This window comes from Ceratotherium simum, chromosome 22 (genome assembly GCF_057802395.1).
Source record: "Ceratotherium simum simum isolate JZ-2026a chromosome 22, ASM5780239v1, whole genome shotgun sequence".
Classification (NCBI taxonomy): domain Eukaryota; kingdom Metazoa; phylum Chordata; class Mammalia; order Perissodactyla; family Rhinocerotidae; genus Ceratotherium; species Ceratotherium simum.
Window position 1 is genome coordinate 6,236,130 of NC_141921.1, and position 26,325 is coordinate 6,262,454.

Consider the following 26,325-nt stretch of genomic DNA (forward strand, 5'->3'; position numbering starts at 1 on the left):
GATGGAGCAGGAGAAATGAACAAGGATCAGATCATGAAAGGCAAGTACATGGTGTTTACATTTTATACTGAAAATAATGAGGAACTACTAAAGGATATTAAGCTGGGGAGTGACATAATCAGATTTGTATTTCAGCAAGAAGGTTGTGGTATAGAAAAGTGATAGTAAAAAGGCATTACCAAAAGCAAATAAACCAACTAAGAGATTGGGGCAATAGTTAAGGCAAGAAATGATAAGGGCCTGAAGTAGGAAACTGGAAGTGAAAGACGGAGAGAAGAAATGAATTCAAAAGATAGTAAGGAGGCACCATTACTAGGATTCGGTTCAGCCCCAACTCATTCGCAACTCCTCATATGGGATATTGAGGAAGAAGGCAGAGTCAAGAATGACTTCTAGTTTTCTATCTTGGATAATTGGGTATATGCTGCTGTCATTCACAAGATGGAGAATGCTGAAGGAAAAACAAAGTTCGGGGAAATGATAAATTCTGTATGGACATGTTGACTCAGAGGCATCTGTGGATATCTAACTGGAAACAACTAGAAGAAAGTTATAGATACAGGTCTGAAGGCTCACGTGGCACGAGCTATCCCTAATCCTATACTACTTATCACAGATTCTCACCACTTCTAATTCTTATAATTTGTGAGGAAACACTTGAGAATAGCTTCTTAATTCAACCTTCTTAGAAATATGTAATAGGGTATCTCTAATGACTGGTCAACAAACACATAATTCTCTTTCTTCACTAAACAAGCAAAACCTAGTACAAGAAGTTAGCATCTGAAATATCTGAGCCAAACTTAGAAGGCTATTCTTGGCTGTTTCAAAGAGTTTTAAGTGATGAAGCTGACATCCAGAAATAACATTTGCCTACTCAACATAACTGAGAACTTATAATATGTAATGCAAGATCCATGGGGGCAAGGAACTTATCTGTCTTATTCACTGCTGTATCACTAGCAGCTAAAGCAGTGTCTTGCACATAATAGGCTACTGAATACATATTTATTAAGTGAAAGAAATTTCTTCAGAAGAATGCTTAATGAGTGGATAAAAGAATGCCAGGTTAGGCATGGAGTTAAGTAAGAGCAAGACTGGGAAGCTTTGATTCTCTGGGGAAAGTTAAGAGCTGCTCTTTAGAGCCTCAATGCCAGGAAACTGTAGTGCTGTCAATTCCTCAATATGCTAGTACAGTTCTTTACTAGTTTCAGGAAATCACAAGGTTTTTAATGGTTCTCCAAGTTCTAAAGACAAAGAAATCAGCTCTAGATCATCTTTATGGGCTTAAGACTGCTCATCCTAATTCTACTACTCAGTAACAGCAAAGTTTCATTGGACATATACCACGTTCTGATACTCTGCTAAAGATAGAAAATGAGACATAATCTCTGCTCAAGGATCATCATCATCAGAGAAGACTTATAAACAACTAAGCATGACACAGCGTGATGTGTTATAATAGAGGTATACAGACAGGGCAATGAAGCTCATGAGAAAAAATAATTATGCCCAGAAAGTTTTATAAAGGTGTTAAGAGAAGCAATGATATTTGGGTTGGGACTTGATGGGAAGTAGATATTCACCAAACAAAAGAAAGGCAGAAGGATATTCCAGGGAGAGCTAACAGCATAAGTAAAAACACAGAAGCAAGTACAGTATAGTACACTTGGGAAAAACCAAGTGACCTGGTTCAGCTAGAGACTGAGAACAGCCGGAGAACTGGCAGGAAATAGCGCTGGCAAAGTAGAATGCGCCAAATTATAACAGGTTTGACTATCTCATATGAAGGAATTTCTATTTTATCATATAAGCAATGGGAATTCACTAAAGCTTTCACAATACCCTCATGTCTTTCATAAAATATCCTTACATCTAGGGCATGAGATTAGATATTATTTGTTAATTAGGTATACCCTGAACTCAAAGGTCAGTTTAAAATTAGGAGAATGAGGAGAACTAGCAGTAACATGAAGTATTAGAAACAGGCGGTAATGATCCACTTGTGATATAAAATGTTCGTTGTCGTGGTTTTATGTTTATTAAATATGGCAAAATTTGTTGAGTAGTTCAGAAACAATTTACTGAGCACCTATTATGTTCCAGGCTCTGTGCTAAGCATCAAGAACAGAAAGATAAGAGATGGGTCTTGCCCTCAAGGAGTTTATAATCTAGTAGGAGGTAAAATATAAACATTATTTGCCACTACTGAGAATGATCCTGAGCAAGCTACCTAATTTCTGTAAGCCTCATTTTCCTCATCTATAAAATAAGAATAAAAATATCTACCTTATGGGGTCCTTGAGAAGATTAAATGAAAACGTACATAAAAGTACCTAGCACAGTGACACAGAATTGTCATTCAATAAAGTTAGCTATTATTCTTTTATTGCCTGGTGATGGTGCTTTTGTAGAGATTCTAGTTATGTGGCACTAACTCAATTCCCAGTAAACCAATTTCATTCGGCAATCATTAAGTACATGTTACGAGCCAGGCATTCTAGGCACTAGGGATTCAAAGATTAATAACATGTAATACACATGATGTCATTTTACTTTATACTTACATATAAATAACCATATTATTCTACCAGAATAAGAGTTAATGACACTAACATAATTAAAACACATTACTAAAGTAACACAAATAATTTTATATAAAGTAATTAAAATGGCTACTAATATGCATTTTAAAAATTGGTCAAAACAAACTGAGAAAAGTTTTAAGGAATGGCTTACAATGGTGACTGCTTATCTCCAACTAAAATTATTACAACAAATTTCATTCACTAGAGTCCCAACGTATGACCAATTATATCTTTTAACACCAGCCATTCATGTTCTTTCCTAAAAGAGTCATTAGCTTAAATGCTATTCTAAAAGTAAACAGACCAAAAACTAAAAGTGAAAAGTAGTAATAAGTTTACATGGGCACAAGCCTTCTATAAAAAAATAATAGAACATTCTAGTTAATATCTTTGAGATCTTGCATTTGCTTTTCAAGTATAAAGTTGCATATTACATAGCAGCATAACCCAGATTTTCACTATTTCATATCTCTGAAATACTTACGGGTTATTAACTGAATGCTTATGATTTTTCCATCCAATTTTTGCAAAGTGTTCAACTTTTGTTCCTGTAGAGAAAGCAAACATCTTTTAACGGGTTAATGTTTTTCTGCTGTTTATTAATAAATGCTGTACTCAGTGTCCTAAATATTTCCACTTTTTCCCTTGCATAGATATCAGTATTGAAGACTTCACTGATCCCTCACATAAACATTTCTTTATAATTAAACTTGGGTATACATATATTTGTGTGTGTGTGTGTGTGTGTGTGTGTGTGTGTGTGTGTGAGAGAGAGGAAGATCAGCCCTGAGCTAACATCCGTTGCCAATCCTCCTCTTTTTGCTGAGGAAGATCGGCCCTGGGCTAACATCCGTGCCCATCTGCCTCTACTTTATATGGGACACCGCCACAGCATGGCTTGACAAGCAGTGCGTTGGTCCACGCCAGGGATCTGAACCTGAGAACCCCAGGCCGCTGAAGCGGAGCACGTGAACTTAACCCCTATGCCACCGGGCGGGCCCCCTAAACTTGGGTATATTTAATGAACTGAATCAACTAATAAGCATATGATATAAAAATAGTTCAAACTGGCCTATTCTACCTAGTATAACTAGGGTCCAATTTCAAAAACCAGAAAATATAGCCTGGGACTACAGTGGATGTAAGGCAGGAAAGCACTGCCAGCAATTCTTCAAGAAGTCTGCCAAACATCCCAATACCCTTGGACTAAGTGAATTTTATAACTCACACCCTCCAGGGCCTGATCTTCTTCTCTTTCCTTATGATAAGGCAGAAGGGTCTTTAGAAGAGTTACAGCCTAACAAGAAATAATATGCTTTTTAAATTCCTTAACAGAAAGTTTAAAGAATGGTGTCAGGGAAAGGAGAGCAAGCACCTTAACAAAGTAAAATTTTCAAAAATCTTTTTTACTATTTTTAAAAAGACAAAACAGAATAAAATAGGTTTTGAATCCTTTGGCGCTAGAAAGGCCAAGGAGGGAAAAAGTTTACTGATTGGAGCTGATAATGTTATGTTATTGGATGGCACAGTAAAGTGGAGAGTCCCCACTGCTGTTTTACCTCTATCTTCTCTGTCGAGAAGGATGACCATCAGAGCAGAAACGACATTCATATAATTGAGCAAATCTTATCTTAATTCTAATAAAAAGAGAAGAAGGTACAATCTACACTGGTGATCTCATATCAATAAGAGTGGTGATCAGGAGGCAGCAATATGGGTTCAGTAAGAACGAGCCACATCAGATTAATATCTTTTCTTGATTGAATTGACTCACAGATCAAATGAAACATAGTATCTAGATATCAGCAATACAATTAACTAAATTTTTCAAGACATCTTTTGGGACAAGATAAGGAAATACAGTAGGGTGGGTTTTGTTTTTTTCTTTTGTTGTTTGGGGTTTTTTTGGTGTTACCAAAAAAATGAGGTTTCTTTTGTCAAACAAGTTTAGATAATACGGGATTAAACAAAGTTAAACAGATTTCTTTACAAGACATTCAGAGCCTTTACTACTGCATATGTATTATGACTGTCCAAAAAGGTGTTAAAGTATGAAACCATTTCCCAACTTATCTGGTCTACATCATGGAGCATTTTTTGAGCTTACTGTCCCACAGAACACACACTGGGAAACGACAGGCATTGATTAATGCATTAACCTAGAGAAAAGACTCCAGTGCTAACCTCTAACCTCAGCCATGCTCTGGTTAATATTTCTACCAAAAATTGGATTAGAAAATTATCAAACCTGAAGCCGGGAGGGACTACTATAATGTTGGATCCAAACAGACTTCAACAAAGTTTATCAATGGGATGGATCAGAACATAATTAATTAAATGCCCAGTTCTATTCTTGGACCCTCAAAACAACCTGGGAAAAAGAGCAGCAACTATAAGAAAGGTTCTGAGGTTCTGTTCAACTACAAGCTCAATATGATTTAACAGTGTGATGTAACTACCAGAAAAGCTTATGTGCAATCACAGTACAGCAATTAGACTGGTAATGGTGGGTCATGAAACAAGTCTAATGAGAAACAGTTAAAGAGAAGAAGAAAAATTAAGCACAAGGTCAGGCAGGCTGGCTTCAGATATTTATAGGGCTACAGGTGAAAGAGGCTTGTTCTGTGAGTCTCAGAAGAAAGAAACAAGACCATGGACAGAAACTATAGGGAGAAAGATTTGAGTTCAACATGAAAAAGAGCACTGTTAACAATTGGAATCACCCAAATTGTGGAGTGAGTGGCCTCAGTTGTGGCAAGTTCCTTGTCATAGAAAGTACAAATGCTTTATTTTCACTTATTAGAAGATTTACAAGCAATCCATGCATGGATTGGTAGGAAGAGGGTCAGCTAAACTATACAAAAGCATTTGGCATAGTATCTGACATAAGTGATATTCAATGCGTTGATGTCTTTTCTTCTTTTTTCTTTACCATGGGATCCAATTAATCTATAGAAGATAGCAATACTTTGAAAAATATTCTGCCAGGGACTTGATATATATTTATTAAGGCTTGGCACTGATGAAGGGCTTGTTAACTATTGATTCTGAACTGCCAATTCAGATTTTTGGCTGTTCAAAAGATATGCCTAGTATAAAAAGATTTCAATCTCCTTGAATCAAACTTCGAAGCCACAAAAATCTGCTGATTCTTCAGCAGCATGTAAGCTACTACAAACACTCTTAGGTATTCATTTCTAGTGCACATTCACAAACAGCAATTTCAAATGTCAACTTAAAATCCTTTACAATTCATTAAAAATATGTTGGATGAAGAATAACATTTTAACTAAAATACTGTACATTTATACTTCAAATTTTAGACTAGAAAACTGTCCAATTATTCTGAGTAATGTAAAACTTAAGAAAAGATATAAGCTCAAAAACATACCAGACACAGGATTTCCCCAGGTAGCTGAGGACAATGGAGGCTGCCTAAATCTGTCTCTCTCTATATCCTCTAAAAACAATATAAAATAACAAGAAGAACAAATAAAACTGCCTAAAACCATACTCTCAGCATAACTAGACAACAGAAAACCAAAAACTTCAAATTATCTGTTTAAGTGAAAAAAAGAAAAAGGAAAAAATGACCAAATCTCAGCCAGCACTCGCTCATGTTCCCAGAGCAAGCCCTTGGGGGAACAAGGGCAGTCTGAAAAACTGCAAAGGAGAGAAGAGGGGAGCTAGTGGCAGGCCTACAATTGCTCTAAAACTACCACCAGGAGGAGAAGGATTGCCCCTCTGACCCCCCACCAAGTGGGAAAATATTAAAAAAAATATTTCTTTTTTTTTTTTTTTTTTTTTTTTTTTTGTGAGGAGATCAGCCCTGTGCTAACATCCGCCAATCCTCCTCTTTTTTAGCTGAGGAAGACGGCCCTGGGCTAACATCTGTGCCCATCTTCCTCCACTTTATATGGGACGCCGCCACAGCATGGCTTGCCAAGCAGTGCGTCGGTGCACGCCCGGGATCCGAACCAGCGAACCCCGGGCTGCCGCAGTGGAGCGCGCGCACTTAACCGCTTGCGCCACCGGGCCGACCCCCAAAAAAATATTTCTATAGATCGAAGCACGACTACAGGGAAGAGTCTAAAAAGTACAGGAGATTCAAGGCGGTAACCTTGGAAAGGCATAGCTTCTAGGAGGAAAAAACAAGGGAAAGGTACCCTTTGGCAACTGAACCGCAAAAAAGAAAAGAAGCAAAAGTGGAAGTTTTTAGGGTCCTGCAAGACCAAAAACAAGAAACAAAGGACACAGAACTCTTTTTCAAAAAATTCACTTCAGAGATAGAACTTTACTACACAGACATTAGACAGCAGAATAGATCTAGGAATCCCCCCAAATCTAAAAACAACACTCTCAAATCCCAATATAATAAAACTAGAAATTATTAATAAAATGAAAAATGAATAATCTACCCAGAAACTTAAAACTATATTTCCATGAAACAACTCTTGAGTAAAAAAAAAAAAAAAAAGGAAATACAAATGGAAATTACAAAACTTCTGAAAAATGATACAGAAAACATTACATATCAGAATCAATGTGGTATGTTTCAAGCAGTAATCAGGAAAATACAAAGCACTAAACACAAGAAAGAAAGAATGATAAAATGAAATATTATTCAGCAATAAAAAGGAATGAAGTCCTGATACATGCTGTGACATGAAGGAACTGTGAAACATTATGCTAAGTTAAAGAAGCCAGTCACAAAAGGCCACACATTGTATGATTCCCCTTAAATGAAATGTTTAGAATAGGCAAATCCATAAAAACAGAAAGCAGATTAGTGGTTGCCAGGTGACTGAGAGGAGAGGGTAATGGGGAGGACTGCTAATGGGTATGGGGTTTCCTTTTGAGATGATGATAATGTTCTGAAATTAGATAGTGGTGATGGTGGCACAACTCTGTGAATATATTAAAAATCAGTGAATTGTACACTTAAAAAGGGTGAATTTTATGGTATGTGAATTATATCTCAATAAAACTGTTATTAAAAAGAAAGAAAATGAATTAAATTCCCAACTCAAGCAACTAGAAAAACAACAAAGTAAACCAAAAAAAAGCACAAGGAAGATAAAAGCAGAAATCAACTGGGTAAAGAATAGAAAGAGTAGACATAAGCAATCAAAATCCTGTTATTCTGGGGGCCAGCCCCATGGCGTAGTGGTTGAGTTCACCATGCTCTGCTTCTGCGGCCCAGGTTCATGGGTTCAGATCCTGGGCGCAGACCTACAGCACTTGTCAGCCACACTGTGGCAGCAACCCACATACAAAATAGAGGAAGACAGGCACAGATTTTAGCTCAGGAGGAATATTTCTCAGCAAAAAAAAAAAATTCTGTTATTTTGAAAAATTTAACATAACAGACAAACTACTACCCTACTTTAATGAAGAAAAAAGGGAGAAAGCATAAACACAAAAACAAGAAATAATAAGAGGGAAATATCACTGAAACAGAAACAAAGTTTAAAACTCTAAGACTACTTTTCAGACTTCTATACAAATAAATTTGAAAATCTAAATGAAATGGATAATTTTCTAGAGAAATACAGACTACCAAAATTGACCCCATTGGAGATAGAATGTTTAAACATAAAGAAATAGATAATTACCAAGCAACTACCCACCAAAAAGAAAGAACCAGGCCCAGATGGTCTCACAGGGAATTCTACCAAACGTACAAAGATCAGGTAGTCCCCATAGCTCCATAAATTGTTCCAGAGCATCAAAAGTGAAGAAAGCCTTCCTATTTCTTTTCATAAAGCAAATATAAAATTAACACCTAAATTTAATAAAGACACAAGGAAAAAAGAAAACTATAAACCAATATCACTTATAAATATTTATTTGAAAGTACTAAATAAAATAATAGTGACAGAATCTAACTTCACATTAAAAAAATCAATATATCATGACCAAGTGGCATTCATTCCAGATATGCAAAGTTGGTTCAATATCAGGAATCCATTAATAAAATATTCTATTAATAGATCTAAGTGGGGGACATAATGCAATTAACTCTATAGACAGTGGAAAAGCCTTTGACAAAATTCAATACTTGTTCCTGAAAGAAAAGAAAAAAACTCAATAAAACAAAAATGGATGGATACTTTTTCAACACAATGAAAAATATATATATATTTATATATAATATATATATTAAGATGCTGGCTTTAGGATCTTATATATATATGTAGCCCCTGAAGCCAGCATCTTACTTAATGGGATAACAACACCTCCCATAATGGATTGTTGTGAGAATTGAATAAGATAACATAGGTATGGAAATTCATTCATTCAGCAAATGTTTATTGAGTATTTAAATATGCTAGGGACTATAGAGGAGAAGGAAAAAAAACCTTTCTTCTGGCTAGATTACATCCCAAGTACTGCACAAGGCTGGATATATTGAAGGTAAACAAAACAGGTATGGTTTCTGCTTCCAAGGAATTTACAGACTAATAAGGAAGGCAAAAACTAAACAAGCAAAACCACACACTGTATACATATATCAATATATAAATATAAATAGCACTAAGTGCTATGAAGGAAAGCAATAGCGGGCTATCTGTGAAAGAGAATAACAGGAGGAATCTACTTCAATTTGAATGGTCAAGGATGATCTTTCTTCGAAGATTAATTAATTAATTACAGTGTACCAGCTTTGTGCCAGGCACTGTTCTAGGTAACAGTCAATGAGCAGGGAATAAAACAAACAAAAATCAGTGTCCTTGTGGAACTTCGATTCTGGTTGGAGAAGATAGTGAATAAATAAGAAAAAATATATATGCCAAATTTTTATAAGTGCTATGTAAAATAATAAAGCAGGAGACAGAGGAGAGGGAGTTCTGGGAAGGAGGGTGACGAAAGAAAGCAGATGACATTTAAGTAAAGACCTGATGGAAATAAGGGAGCTGGCACTGATGAGACCTTAGGGTAGAGCATTCCAGAAGTGGAAATAGAAAGGCTAAGGCCCTGCCTGAAGCAGCAATGTGTTTACTGTGTGTGAGGAACAGAAAGGATAGTGTGGCTAGAGTAGAGTGGTGAAAGGAAAAAATGGTAAAAGATGAGGTCAGAAAGCTAATGAGGGTGGGGGATCAGATCATGTAGAACCTTGTAGGCCATAATAAGACCTACAGTTTTCAATCTGAGTGTAATGAAAACATATGGAGAGTTTTGAGCAGAGGAGTGAAATGAGCTGGCTTATATTTTAAAAGCATCGCGCTAGCCGTAAAGAACTGACTGTAGAAGTACACCAGCAGAAGCAGAAAAACCAGTTAGGAGATGCCTATAATCCAGTTGAGAAATTATGGTGGTTTACACTGCAGTAGAAGTGGTGGAAATGGTGAGAAGTGGATATTCTGAGAAATGAGTGAAAAGGTTTGCTGATATATTAAATGTCGAATGCAAGTAGAATCAAGAACGGCTCCAAGGTTTTTGGCCAAAGGTCCTAGAAAGATAGAGTTATCGTTTACTGAATGGGGGAAAACTTCAAGAAGAACAGATGGGGAAGGGGAGAGTTCAAGGAAAGAATTAGGACTTCAGTTTTAGACCTGTTAAATCTGAGATGTCTATTAGATATCCAAGTGGAGATACTTTTGTAAAGTGTTGGAGATACGAGATAAGATTTTTTTTTAAGACCTAAGGGATGAGAAAAGTTAACTTTGAAAGAATGGGGTAAAGAGCATTGTAGCCAAAGGGAATATGAGAGCCTAAGGCAGGAAAGTCTGGCTTACTAAAGACACTGAAAGAAGGCCAGTGAGCTTACACAAAGGGAAACTAGACAAGAGGAATAAAAACAACAAAAAATGATTTTTAAAAAGAGCGTCACTGTTACACAGTAATAGATAACGAATACATATTTTGGTATCTGAATGCAATGGACTGAATTGTGTTCCCCCAAATCCAAAATTCATATGTTGAAGACCTAACCCGCAATGTGACGGTATTTGGAAATGGGGCTTTGGGGAGGTAATTAGGGTAGATGAGGTCGTGAAAGTAAGGCCCTCATGATGAATTAGTGCCCTTGTAAGAACTCTTATAAGAAGAAAAAGATGTTTCTTTCTCTCTCTCTCTCTGTGTGCCCACAAAAGAAGAGATCATGTGAGTAAACAGTGAGATGGCATCTGTCTACAAGCTAAGAGAAGAGACCTCAGAATAAAAGCTAATAGCACCTTGATCTTGGACTTCCTAGCCTCTAGAACTATGGGAAATAAATTTCTGTTGTTTGAGCTACCTAGTCTATGATATTTTGTTATGGCAGCCCAAGCAGACTAATATACTGGAAATGGAGTTACACCGAACAATAATGTAAAATATGTGCATGGCTTTGGAACCAGGAGGTGGGTTTTAAGGAAATTACTAGCGAAAGCCTAAAGTGCCTTGAAGAAACTACTAGTAGAAGCCTTGTGGTCCTTTGAAGATGGTGAAAGGCAAGGATTTGCAAAAGATAAAACCTTACTGAGGACTAGAGAAAAGGAGATCCTTGTTACAATAATAGCAGAAATTTTAGTAACACTATTACCTGCAATTTTGTGGATAATAGATAATAAGGAAAATATTGAAGTTGCCACATGGTTTCTTCCTGCTGTTTATAGTAAAACTCTATATTGCTATATTGAGGAAAGAATTGTTTAACAAAAAGAATTCAGGACTTGATGGTTTTGAAAACTCACAGCCTCTCAAGGTGGGAAAAGAGGCTAAAATTGAAAAATGGCCTTTGAACAAAGATCAAATCCACAGCGCTGCTGGGAAAACATGGTCCAAAGATGAAGCCCAAGGTGTGACAAATCTTTTGGTAAGGTCTCAGAAAGATCAAAAGTGATGCCTCAGAATATGGTTCAAATAGAAAAAACCCTCTAAAGAGAAAAAGTCTGTGCCTCACAAATCCTCTCAATCAAACAAAGGGCTGCTAGGAAGCTTAAGAATGTTATCCCTGGGCTGGCCTGGTGGCATAAGCGGTTAAGTGTGCGCACTCCACTTCGGCAACCCGGGGTTCCAGGCTTTGGATCCCAGGCGTGCACCAACGCACCGCTTGTCACGCCATGCTATGGTGGCATCCCATATACAGTAGAGGAAGATGGGCACAGAAGTTAGCTCAGGGCCAATGTTCCTCAGCAGAAAAGAAGAGGATCAGCATAGGATGTTAGCTCAGGGCTGATCTCCCTCAAAAAAAAAAAAAAGAATGTTGTCCCTCAGCCATCTCAGAAGGGATCCAAGGTAGAAGAGGGCTTATCTCAAAGAGATTTTTTGGTGTAGCTTTTAGTCTAATGGAATGAATGACCCAAAAAGATTCACAGGAGAAGCACAAAGTTCTTAAGATAAAAATAATCTACAGAGAGGATTCTCGGGTGTTTGCATTCTATTTTTACCTGGGAGGTGCTTTAGGTCACAGTTATGAGATTTGTGAGAATTTACTAAGCTGTACATTTACGTTTTGTGCACTTCTCTGTATTGAGTTATAATACACAACAATGACAAATTTTAGATTTAAAAAAAAATGCTGGGTTCAACCCACAGAGTTAATTCCATAATTTCCTAGCAGGTCACAAACCGCAGTTTGAAAAATTCTGATCTAGGGTAAGAGCTGTAGTAATGAAAGGAAATGGAAGGAAGAAACATGGTTTGGAGTTTGCAGGTAGAACTGATAGGACGTAGTGAGGGACTGGAATGGAGGAGGGGGAAGAAGCGTCAAAGATGACTCATGTTCCTGCTTTGAAAATCTGAATGGATGAAGTGCCACTTACTGAGATGAGGAAAACTAGGGAAGGAGCAAGTTTAAGAAGATGAGAAAACAGAATTAAAAGTTTGCATCTGAACATGTTAAATTTGAAATACCTGTTAAATATACAAGCAGAGATGTCAATATGCCAATTGGATATAAAAGTATAGAGGCCATCACTGACTATCCTAGGTTTGCCCCCCTCTCCCCACAAGTACATTATTTTGTTTTATTTTGTTCACAGGACTAATAATTATCTGAAATTATCTTAGTTTTTTTCAAGTGTTATTGTCTCTCCCCTATTCGAAATTTAAGCAAAATCTCACATCTCATCTGCTTATTTATTGCTTGTGAATGAATACATTAATGTCCCTAATTCTTTTTCCCTCTTGAATGTGGTCTGACTTTGCATTTTCCTACCACAAAAGAAGTGGAATATATTTCCCTATCCCTTGATTCCAAGTTTGCCATGTGACTTGTTTTGGTCAACAGCTTAAGTCTCAAAAGGCCTTGCACATTGCAGGTTACTCTCTTGTGCTTCTGCCAGCACCATGAAAATGACATGCCAGGGCTGGCCTTCTGGTCCCACGAGGACAAGAGACATATGACTCAGCCAAACAAGACTAGAACAGGGTCTCCAATCAACCTATAGTCATATGATTGACCTAGACAAGAGGAGCTGAGCTCAGCTCAAATAAGCTGATTCCCAATCTACAAACTTGTAAACTATAATAATAAATAATCATTGTTTAAAATCACTGAGTTTTAGTGTGGTTTATTACACAGCAATAGCTAACTGATACATTGCTATATTCCAGTGCCCAGAACGATGCCTGGAATATAACGAGAGCTCAGTAATACTTTAAATAAATTATTTAACTGAAAAGAAAATGGACAAGGAAGAGCCAAAGAAGTAAAGGAAAACCAGGAGAAGGAAGTGTCATGGAGGCCAAGAGAAGAGACTGTTTCAAGAAGGAAGTAATCAAAAGGGACTAATGGTGCTAAGGTCTGTTAAATTAGGATTGAAAAGTATTTACTGGATATGGCAACATAGTGATGAATGATAGCCTTGAGAAAGGGAGGAAGCCAGATTGAAATGGACTGAGTTAAAAATGGTAAGAAATAGCTACAAGAAAGAAGATTCCCATGGCCCCAAACTAGCAGTGCTCCTCTATACGATCCCATCATTCTTCCTTGAAGATTTTTTTCCTTTCTAATTACTTGATCTTGGCTATCAAACCCGGGACATTTTTCCTGCAAAGAATAGGAATGCTGAAATTTCAAGCGTGATTATTTTCTTTCTTATCTCACAGTACACAACAAGGTACTGGTTCAGGGTCATATAACAACAACAAAAAATTCTATCTGCACTATCCCATGCTTTAACTGACCAGCAAAGGGAAGCCAATCATTGACCATCAGTCAAAAAACTAGAATGGTTATCAATAAAATAAAAATCAACTGGGGCCGGCCCAGTGGCGCAGGCAGTTGAGAGCGCACGCTCTGCCGAGGCGGCCCGGGGTTCGCTGGTTCGGATCCTGGGCGCGCACCGACGCACCACTTGTCGGGCCACACTGTGGCGGCATCCCATATAAAGTGGAGGAAGATGGGCATGGATGTTAGCCCAGGGCCAGTCTTCCTCAGCAAAAAAAGAGGAGGATTGGCAGATGTTAGCGCAGGGCTGATCTTCCTCACAAAAAAAAATAAATAAAAATAAAAATCAACTATGAAATTTAAATCTCATAAAACACCATGGAATGACAGATGATGATGGACTCCTGATGGATTCAAGTACTAAGAATAAAATTTGGTTATATAACTCCATTATCAAGAGCAAGCTTTACGTCTCATTATAATATTTAGAACTGATGAACCTCAATTTATAGTCCATGATTAAAGGAGAGAAGATTTATGTTATTTTTCCAATTTCAATTTCTTGTTTTGGAGCATTCTAGGTACTTCCTATATGATATCTTATATATAAATACTTTCTCTACAACTAAATTCTATGCAGACTACTTCTTCAACTTAATTCAAAAACCATTTGTTATCTTACATATCTTGGCATCCTTTACAGTTCCTTAATCAATACCTACTGTTTCTCATCACATGTCTATAACTACCAATAAGCCTTCAAGTTTTTTGACATACCATATTTTTCCATGTGCTCTTTTCCAGCACCCCCAAACATCTGAGGAGTAACTGGTTCAGCAGATAATCCATACTTATTGATCAGGACCTCAAGATGTTTATCAATTGGATTGGTCCTATCTGCAAACTAAGAGAAAGGAAAAAACAAAATTTAGTAAGTATTTGACATAAGTATCTCTTTCAACTATTACAGTGTTACTAAGACATTTGCTTATTCTAAGTGCAGAGCAAACCAAAAATGGACATTGTGAATAAAATCAGTCAGGAAATGCTTTGCAGGGAAACATGGAAAGGAAAAATAATCAAGTGACCAAAGAGGTATTCATTTTTTCAAGAAATATTTATCAAGAATCCTGTATGTGTCAGTTACTACGCAAGGTGATACAATAGTGAACAAAACAGATAAAGTTCCTGCTCGTCTGGTGTTGACATTTGGGGGGGAGGGGACAAAAGATGATGAGGAAGAAAATAAATAAAAATGTAAATAATAATGCAATAAAGAATAAATCTGAGTAAGTGGATAAAGATCGTTGTGGAAGTGTTATTTTATAGACAACAGTCAGGGGAGGTCTCACTGATAAAATGATATTTGAGCAGGGATATAAGGGAGTAACAAGTCATTCATTCGGAAAACCTTGAGAGAGTAGCATCCTGGGCAGAGGGAACAGCAAGAACAAAGACCCTAAGGCAGGAGCATACTTAGGTGTTTGAGAAACGGAGTGGATTAGGATAAACTGATACTCAGAGAATGTAATCATCTCTGTTTCCATGGTTCTAGAATAGAAGGACCTAGTTCCCACTGCAAATATTCTGCAAAGGGAAAGCTAACTATTTCTTGTCAGTTTATCTACTAGACTATGAACTCCCTGAGGGTTGGAACTCTTTTTCCATATACCTTTGTATGTATAACCAATGCCTAGCATGTGGCCTTCCATATAATAAACATTCCATAAATAATTGTTGAATGAATAAACGAAGATTTTTTTTTTTGATCTACAAAGGGGTTCTAGAGGGAATACCGTTTAGACATTCTCTTTGATTAAGGCTAAAATAGGCTTAAAGGAAGAAAATCATTTGATTTGATATGATAAACAACTTGACAATACAAAGGATAAAGACAAATGAGCTGAAGGATAAAGACAAATGACCTGATAAACGGGTCTTGTGGACTCTCTAAACACAGAAATCTTAAAAATAAGTGTACATAAATATGTTTGGATGACATAGGTGAAAATTTTTTTCTGTCAAAAGACATTTTAAAAAACATACAGAAAATGTTCATATCTAAGTCAAAAAGAAATGCTAATTAAAACAGTAATATACAACTTTCTGCTTCTAGTCATAATGAATTATAGAAACCAGAATTACCCTTCTATCTTACACAACTAAAATCCTGGACAAAATATACAAAGCAACTGTTTTCAGGCAAATGGACAACATAAAGCATAATGAAGTGATCTCTGAGGGAAGGGAAATAAATAAAACGAGCATTATGATTGTCCCCAGATTACTACCTGGAAAGAGTAGGGAAGAGTAACAGAGTCCAGCAGTCTCTCGAAGTTAAATAAACAGAGTTAGGAGTTCAGAGAGACCAGGGCATCTCTGTGCATCTAGAATGCACAGAGAAGAGGACTGGAGAGGAGAGACAGAGAGGGCTCTCTGCAGATCTGAAGAGGGTTCCCCTTGAGTCTTAAGTGAATCTGATCAACACATGAGCATGAGGAAACTACTGAGACCAGGGAATGAATCACTAGAACAGAAGAGGCAGAACAATTCCCAGTGCTCTCACAGAGCCAGGAATAGTTCTTATTCCCAAAAATCACAGTGGAAAGATCTCTTAAAACACAGGGCATCAACAGAATACTGAGGTTACTAGGGTCAGTTTAGCCTTAGAATAAAGGCCGTTCTGATTCTACCCAACAGAGTTTAAAAGCAAATCTCAGAAGGATCAAACCATTTCTTAAAAAAAAAACTGCCCCAGAACAAAACCCCAAATAGTCAAAGTAACAGAAAAATTCAACACCAAATAAAGTAAAGTTTACAATGTTTAGCATTCAATCACATATTACAGGGCTGGCCCCGTGGCTTAGCGGTTAAGTGCGCGCGCTCCGCTGCTGGCGGCCCGGGTTCGGATCCCGGGCACGGATCCCGGGCACGCACCGAGGCACTGCTTCTCTGGCCACGTTGAGGTCACGTCCCACATACAGCCACTAGAAGGATGTGCAGCTATGACATACAACTATCTACTGGGGCTTTGGGGGGAAAAATAAATAAATGAAAATCTTTAAAAAAAAAAAAGTTTAAAATAAATAAATAAATAAATAAATAAATAAATAAATAAATAAGAAAAACAAAATAAGAGTTATCTCATACATACAGAAAAAGCAGGTGACAAAATTCAACATACACTCATGACGGAAACTCTCAGCAAACTAAGAACAGAAGGAAACTTCCTTAATCTGATAAAGAGCATCTATGGAAAATCCACAGCTAACATATTTAATGGTGAAATTTGAATGTTTTCCCCCTATGATCAAAAACAAGGCAAAGATAAATGCTCTCACAACTTCTATTTCAACTATTATGAAGATACTAGCCAGTGGAATAATAAGGCAAAAAAAATAAAAGACATACAGATTGAAAAGGAAGAAATAAAACTGTCTTTATACATAGATGATATGACTATTTATGCAGAAAATCCTACAGAACCTTTAAAAAGCCACTAGACTAGTAAGAGAACATAACTGGGTCACAAAATACAACTGGAAACTGGTATTAAAATAAGTGCTATTTTGGGCTGGCCCCGTGGCTTAGCAGTTAAGTGCGCGCGCTCCGCTACTGGCGGCCCGGGGTTCGGATCCCGGGCGTGCACCAACGCACCGCTTCTCCAGCCATGCTGAGGCCGCGTCCCACACACAGCAACTAGAAGGATGTGCAGCTATGACATACAACTATCTACTGGGGCTTTGGGGGCGGGAAATAAATAAATAAAATTAAAAAAAAAATAAGTGCTATTTATAATAACATCAAAAAACTTGAAATACCTAGGGAAATTTTTAATAATATATGTCCAAGAGTTACACACTGAAAACTAAATAACAGTAGTGAAAGGAATCAAAGACCTAACTAGAGAGAGATAAACCATGTTTATGGATTGCAGGACTCAATATTGTTAAAAATGTCAGATTTCCACATATTAATCTATAAATCCACTACAATCCAGGAAGTATTTTTGCAGAAACTGACAGGCCAATTCTTAAAGTGCAGATGGAAATGCAAAGTACGAGAATGGCCAAGTCAATTTTGAAAAAGAAGAACAAAGAAAATACTCATCGCAATTGGATTTCAAGGCTTACTATAAAGTTACAGTAATCAAGAAAGTAAAGTATAGGGGCCAGCGCCATGGCGTAGCAGTTAAGTGCGTGCACGCCACTGCTGGCGGCCCGGGTTCGGATCCCAGGCGCGCACCGAGGCACCGTTTGTCAGGCCATGCTGTGGTGGCGTCCCATATCAAGTGGAGGAAGATAGGAACAGATGTTAGCCCAGGGCCAGTCTTCCCCAGCAAAAAGAGGAGGATTGGCTTGGATGTTATCTCAGGGCTGATCTTCCTCATAAAAAAAAAAAAAGTATAGATAAAAGAAAAGATAGATCATAAAGACAGATCAAAGAAAAGAGTCCAGAAAAGATCCACACTACATGGTCAACTGATTATTAGCAAAGGTATCAAGGCAATTCAATGGGGAAAAAATCTTTTCAACAAATGGAGCTGAAAATAGAGGATATACATTTAAAAAAACTTGATCTTTACTTCATACCACTTACAAAAATTAACTTAAAATGGATCATAAACCCAAAATTTAAGAGCTAAAAGTATAAAACTTCTTGAAGAAAGCATAAGATTAAATCTTAGTGTCTTTGGTTAGGCAAAATGTTCTCAAATAGGACACAAAAAGCACAAAGTAGAGAAGAAAACTGATAAACTTGACTTCATCAAAATTTAAAACTTTTGCTCTTCAAAAGACACCATTTATAGGGGCCAGCCTGGTGGCATAGTGGCTAAGTTCAGGCACTCTACTTCGGTGGCCCGAGGTTCGCAGGTTCGGATCCTGGGCACAGACCTACGCACCACTCATCAAGCCATGCTGTGGGGGTATCCCACATACAAAACAGAGGAAGAGGGGCACAGATGTTAGCTCAGCGCTAATCTTCCTCAGCAAAAAGAAGAAGATTGGCAACGGATGTTAGCTCAGGGCCAATCTTCCCCACACACACAAAAAAATGACACCATCTATAAAATGAAAAGGCAAGTCCAGAGAGTTGGAGAAAATACTTGTAAAACGTATCTAACAAGAGCTTGTATCTATCTAGAATACATAAAGAACTCTTATAACACAATAATAAGAAAATAAACAAATAATAATTGGGCAGAAGGTTTCCACAGTCATTGAATTCGCCAAAGAAGATATACCAATGGCAAATAAAAACATGAAAACATGCTCAACACCATTAAATATTAGGGAAATACAAATTAAATTCACAAGATACCACTATACACCCATTAGTGTGAAGAAAATTTAAAAGAATGATGATCACAAGAAAACTATACACCAATATCTCTTATGAATGTAGATGAAAAAATTTGCAACAAAATACTAGCAAACTGAACGCAGCAACATATAAAAGGATTATACTTGTGACCAAGTGGGATTTATCCCAGGAATGCAAGGTTGGTTTAATATGGTAAAATCAACTAATGTAATATACCATATCAACAGAATAAAGGACAAACACCACACAATCATCTCAATAGACACAGAAAAAGCATTTGACAAAATCCAAAACACTTTCATGATTAAAAAAACACTCAAAAAACCAGGAAAAGAAGGGAACTTCCTCAACCTGATTAAAGGTATCTACCAAAACCCCACAGGTAACATCATACTTAAAAGACTGAATGTTTCCCCCATAAAATCAGAAACAAGATGAAGATGTCTGCTCTCACCACTTCTATTCAACATTGCACTGGAAGTTCTAGCCAGGGCAATTAGGCAAGAAAATAAATAAAAGGCAATAATATTGAAAAGAAAGAAGTAAAACTACATTTGCAGATGAGGTGATCTTCCACATAGAAAATTCTAAGGAATGCACTAACAACTATTAGAATAAATAAGTTCATCAAGGTTACAGGATACAAGATCAATACATAAACACTAGATATATTTCAGGGCCAGCCCTGTGGCATAGTGGTTAAGTCCAGCATGCTCCACTTCGGCGGCCTGGGTTCACAGGTTCAGATTCTGGGTGCGGACCTACACCACTCATCAAGCCACGCTGTGGCAGCAACCCACACACAAAACAGAGGAAGACTGGCACGGATGTCAGCTCAGGGCTAATCTTCCTCAAGCAAAAAAAAAAAAAAAAAAGGAAGACTGGCAACAGATGTTAGCTCAGAGCAAATATTCCTCACAAAAAAAAAAAAAATTAGATATATTTCCACACACTTGCCAAGAACAACTCAAAATGAAATTAAGAAAATAATTCCAGGGGCTGGCCCTGTGGCACAGTGGTTAATCGTGTGCGATCCGCTTCGGCAGCCTGGGATTCACAGGTGTGGATCCCAGGTGTGCACCGACACACCACTTGTCAAGCCATGCTGTGGCGGCAACCCATATAAAGTAGAGAAAGATCAGCACAGATGTTAGCCCAGGGCCAATGTTCCTCAGCAAAAAGAGGAGGATTGGCAACAGATGTTAGCTCAGGGCTGATCTTCCTCACAAAAAAAAAAGAAAAGAAAAGAAATTCCATTTATAAAAGCATCAAAAAGAATAAAATACTTAGGAATAAATTTAACAAAAGAAGTGTACAACTTATACTCAGAAAAATAAAAACATTACTGAAAGAAATTAAAGAAGATCTATTTTAAATAAATAGAAAGACATTCCATGCTCATGAATGGAAGATTTCAGATTGTTAAAATGGCAGTCCTCCTCAAACTGATATACAGATTCAACACAATCCCAGTCAGAATCCCAACTGGTTTCTTTGCTAATATTGATAAGCTGATCCTAAAATTCATATGGAAACTCAAGGGACACAGTATAGCCAAAACAATCTAGAAAAAGAAGAATTTAGAGGACTCTTACTTCCTAATTTCAAAATTTTCTAAAAAACAATAGTAACCAGAATGGTGTGGTATTGGCATAGGGATATATAGATCAATGGAATAGAATTGAGAGTACAAAAATAAACCCTCACAATTACAGTCAATTTATTTTCGACAAGCGTGCCAAGACAAATCAATGGGGTGAAGGACAGTCTTTTCAAAAAAAATGGTGCTGGGACAACTGGACATCCACAAGCAAAAGAATGAAGCTGGACCCCTACCTCACACCATATGAAAAAATTAACACAAAAGGGAACAAAGACCTATGTGTAACAGCTAAAACTACAAAATTCTTACAAGAAAACATAAAAGTAAATTTTCAAGATCTTGAATTTGGCAATGGTTTCTTAGATATGACACCAAAAGCATAAGCAACAACAATAAAAAACAGAAAAATTGAACTGCATCAAAATTTAAAACTTCTGTGCCTCAAAGGACATCATTAAGAAAGTGAAAAGACAAGCCACTGAATGGGAGAAAATATTTGCAAATCATCTATCTGATAAGAGACTTGTATCTAGAATATATAAAGAACTCTTACAACTCAATAATAAAAAAATAACCTAATTTAAAAATGGGCAAAGGATGTGAATAGACATTTCTCCAAAAAAGATACATGAATGGCCATTAAACACATGAAAAGATATCAACATCCTTAGCCATCATGGAAATGCAAATCAAAACCACAAGGAGATACCACTTCACATCCACTAGGATAGCTATTACAAAACAGACAGACAATAACAAGTGTCGGCAAGACGTGGCGAAATTGGAACTCTCATTGTTATGGTCTAAATTGTGTCCTCCCCCCCAAATTCATATGTTGAATCCCTAATCCCCAATGTGACTGCATTTGGAAATAGTGCTTTTAGGAGATAATTAAGGTTAAATGAGATTATAAGGGTAGGATCCTAATCCTTAGGATTGATGGCCTTACACAAAAAGAAAATACGTTTCTCTCTCCCCACCCCTGCAAAAGCACTCACCAAGGAAAAAGCCATGTGAAGACACAAGGAGAAGGAGACTGTCTACAAGCTAGGAAGAGAGCCCCCACCAGGAATCAAATTGGCTGGTATCTTAATCTTGGACTTCCCAGCCTCCAGAAATGTAAGACATAAACTTCTGGTGTTTAAGCCACCCAGTCAATGGTATATTTTTATGGCAGCCCAAGCAGACTAATACACTCATACATTGTTGGCAGGACTGTAAAATGGTGTGGCCATTTGGAAAAGTTTGCTAGTTCCTCAAAATGTTAAACAGTTATCATTTGACCCAGCAATTCCACTTCTAGGTATATACCTAAGAGAACTGAAAACATACCTCCATACAAAATCTTGTACACAAATGTTCATAGGAGCATTATTCACAAAAGACAACAAGTGGAAGCAACTTAAGTGCCCATCAATTGATGAATGGATAAACAAAACATGATATAATCACACAATAGAATATTATTTGGCGGGCCGGCCCTGTGGCTTAGCGGTTAAGTAAGCGCGCTCCGCTACTGGCAGCCCGGGTTCGGATCCAGGGCGTGCAGTGACGCACCACTTCTCTGGCCATGCTGAGGCCACATCCCACATACAGCAACTAGAAGGATGTGCAACTATGACATACAACTATCTACTGGGGCTTTGGGGGAAAAAAACGAGGATTGGCAATAGATGTTAGCTCAGAGCCGGTCTTCCTCAGCAAAAAGAGGAGGATTAGCACAGATGTTAGCTCAGGGAAGATCTTCCTCACAAAAAAAAAAAAAAAAAAGAATATCATTTGGCAATAAAAAAGAATGGAGTACTGATATATGCTACAACAGAAATGAACCTTGAAGACTTTAAGCTAAGTGAAAGAAGCCAGACACAAAAGACCACATATAGTATGATTCTGTTTATGTGAAATATCCGGAATAGACAAATCCATAAAGACAGAAAGTAAATTAGTGGTTGTCCGGGGCTGGGCTGGAGGTAGAGGGGAAAGGAGAAGGACTGCTAATATGTTTAGGGTTTCTTTTTAGGATGTTAAAAAAAGTCTAAAATTAGATTGTAGTGATAGTTGCACAACTCTGTGAATATACTAAATATCACTGAACTGTACACTTTAAATGGGTGAATTTTATGGTTTGTGAAATATATCTCAATGAAGCTAAACAAAAAAAAAAAAATGAAAAGAAACCAAGCTTCAGATGCCCTGAAAAGCATAAGAGCAGAGGGTATTTACAGACTCTACAAACAAATTCATAGGGAAGACCGAATTATTTCTATAACAACATAGGCCTACTTATTTTATAAAATATAATGGTGCCTTACCTTCTAGGTTTATGGTTAAATGAAAATAAAGGAGTATTTATTTGCTTTTACTTCTTTGGATTTTGGAGAATACTGTGTTGATAAAGTACAAAATCTCCAGAATAACTCCCTAATACTGTGGAAATGGTGATGACTTAGAAACAAACAAAAAAATGCTCAACCTCAATATTAATTAAAAAAATACTAATAAAAATAGCAATGAGATATTTTTCAACTAACAAATTAGCAAAGATCAAAAAGAATAATGTGCATCTTTGAGAAGGGTATAGGGAGAAAAAATAAAATAGATACTCTCATACACTCCTGGTGGAAACACAAAGTCCATAATCTTTGTGGCAATATGAACCAAAAGCCTTAAAAATGTATATATCTTTGACTCAGCAATTCTACTTTTAGGAATATATTCTAGAGATGATTAATGATATTTGCAAAGATACATGTTTAAAGGTGCTCATAGGGGCCGGCCCTGTGGCTTAGCGGTTAAGTGCGTGCACTCCGCTACTGGCGGCCCAGGTTCGGATCCCCGATGCACCACTTCTCCGGCCATGCTGAGGCTGCGTCCCACATACAGCAACTAGAAGGCTGTGCAACTATGACATACAACTATCTACTGGGGCTTTGGGGGGAAAACAATAAATAAAAGAAAAAAAAAATTTAAAGGTGCTCATAAATTTTTTTAATAAAATAATTAAAAACAAAAAAATACTACTACTAAATGACAAAATCCAACAAAACAAGGGAGTCAAAATTAAGAATTCTATGATAGAAAAATATTTGACAACAGCACTCAAACTCATCAAGTTGTGTACATTATGTACAGCTTTTTGAATATCAAAAAATTTAAAAATAAAAAACAGCAGTGAAAAATTAAGCAATTTAAATATAGAGAAAAAATTTAATAACTGTGGGAATTATGGTTGCAAAAGAATGTAAATGTTATAAACTTTGTTAACGTAAAAATAGATAGCTAACAAAAATCAGGACTTAGGGAAGGGGGAGAAGGATGTTAAAGTGTGCTAATCTCCTCTTTCTTCAGAGCATAGAATCAACAGAAACTAAAGTTGAAATGTGCAGTTTTAAAAATTACTTCAACTTCAAATTTTTCCTAATACTTTTTTCCTAGCTATAGAGGGATCTTTTTGGAAATGATATCTTTTAGGGCTAAGGAACATTTATATTTATAGCAATTCTTTCAGTTCTACTTTAGTTTCGTTTCCTTTGGTTAAATTTGAGAAAAAAATAAATATCTTTGTTTAAAATAGCATATGAAGTATGATTCCCTTTAAAACTATGTCTATTGATTCACCTGTAAGTACACATAGGAAAATGCATAACATGTTGTTCACTAGGTGTTAATGATAGATAGTTCTATTTATATCATAGGTGTTAATGACAGTGGGATTTGGGGAAACGTTTTTCTCCTTTGGATTTTACTGTCTTGTTTGAAGTTCTTTATAATTAGTATGAATCCTTTTTTGAAAATAAAGTTATTATTCTTTAAAAGAAAAAGTTCATATCTTTTACTAAATAATATCACTTTGGAATCTATACTAAGAAAATAATCAAGTACAGAAAAATATTATTGAAATTATATTCATCATAGCATAATTTATAATAAAGAAATAATCTAAATGTCCAATAATAGGAGCAATGCTAAGTAAATTATCATACAGCCACATGATAAATTGTAACATAGTCATTAAAATTTTTGCTTATAAATAATTTTTAATATGAAATAATACTCAAATTATAAGGTTAAGTGAAGAATGAAGTTCATCATATAGATATAGCACAATCTCAACTTTTTTTGGCTAAATTAGCAAATCAGTAATGATAACTGTCATTATAGGTGATTATTTCCTCTTTATGTTTTCTGTATTCTTCCATTTTCTATGACTTTTACAACAAGGAAAATAAAATTTTTAAGATACCTCCTTTTTTTTTGTGAGGAAGATCAGCCCTGAGCTAACATCTATGCTAATCCTGCTCTTTTTGGGGAGGAAGACCAGCTCTGAGCTAACATCTATTGCCAATCCTCCTCCTTTTTTTTTCCCCCAGAGCCCCACTAGATAGTTGTATGTCATAGCTGCACATCCTTCTAGTTGCTGTATGTGGGACACGGCCTCAGCATGGCCAGACAAGTGGTGCGTCGGTGCACGCCCAGGATCCGAACCCGGGCCGCCAGCAGCAGAGTGCGCGCACTTAACCGCTAAGCCATGGGGCCGGCCCAAAATGTTTAAGATAAACAGCTCCCATAAGAGTGGGCCACGAAAATGTAAAAATTAGCTATAGAATTCTGCAAACCTTTTCAAACAAACATATAAACGCTCATAAAACTTTGGCATTTGCCATTCTAAATATCTGAGGGTGAAATATCTATTTTGCCCTTTGCCCTACGTCTTAAGTCAGTTTGGGCTGCTATAACAGAATACCAAAGACCAGGTGCATTAAACAACTAACATTTATTTCTCACAATTCTGGAGACTGGGATCCAACATCAAGGTGTCAGCAGACCTGGTGTCTGGTGAGAGCCCGTTTCCTGGTTCGCAGACAGCTGTCTTCTCAAGGTATCCTCACATGGCCAGAGCAGAGAGGAAGCAAACTCTCTCAAGTCTGTAAAGGCACTAATCCCATCATGAGGACTCTTCCACCTCCATAACCTAATTCTCCCAAAGGCCTCAGCTCTAACTACCAGCACATTGGAAATCAGAATTTTAACATATGAATTTTAGAAGGTATATAAACATTCAGTTGACCCTAGGAAATTAAAAACACAGCAACAGCCCAGGTTCCCAGCCTAAAGAGAGAATGAGGAGATGTCCTGGCAAAAAATAAAGAACAAGAATATATCTTTTCTCTACATGATCTCTTTCTTCTTCAGTAAATTTAATTCCTAATTTTCTCCAATGTTTGTTTCAGATATGAACAGGCCTACAATGGCAGCCAATCCCAGACTTTCTCTGATGCCTGAAGTCCTACCAAGAGCTGACTTAACCACTCCCTCCTTGCTTGCTGCTGACGTGAGGACCAACTGAATCACATGCTTAGATGGACCAAAAATACATGGTCAGAGGCCATTTTGAATGGCAACATTCCAGCCCTGAAGAAGTTATAAAACTAGCCAAAACAAACCAACTGGTAGGAAGTGCCGACATCAGGAACCATAGACGCATGTCACCTCATAAGAGCAGCAGCCTCTTAAGTCCCTTTCTTGGCTACACTAAGGTCTGTACAGAAAAAAATAATGTGCAAGCCATATATGTAATTATAAATTTCCAAGCAGCCATATTAAAAAAGAAAAAGAAACAGGTGAAATTAATTTGAATATATTCACTTAACTCAATACATCCAAAATATTACAATTTCAACATAAAGAAATACAAAAAATTGAGACATTTT

At 36.9% G+C, this 26,325-nt stretch overlaps 1 protein-coding gene across 1 annotated transcript in view; it reads right to left on the minus strand.

The window, feature by feature from the left end:
* SCP2 (sterol carrier protein 2) overlaps positions 1 to 26,325 on the minus strand; it is a 126,950-nt gene that overhangs the window by 70,465 nt on the left and 30,160 nt on the right. Inside the window, exons 6-7 of the mRNA XM_004438565.3 lie at positions 14,464 to 14,590; positions 3,073 to 3,136 (exon numbers count right to left, since the gene is read on the minus strand). Coding sequence (XP_004438622.2) covers positions 3,073 to 3,136; positions 14,464 to 14,590 — 191 coding nt within the window. The remainder of the gene's footprint in view (positions 1 to 3,072; positions 3,137 to 14,463; positions 14,591 to 26,325) is intronic.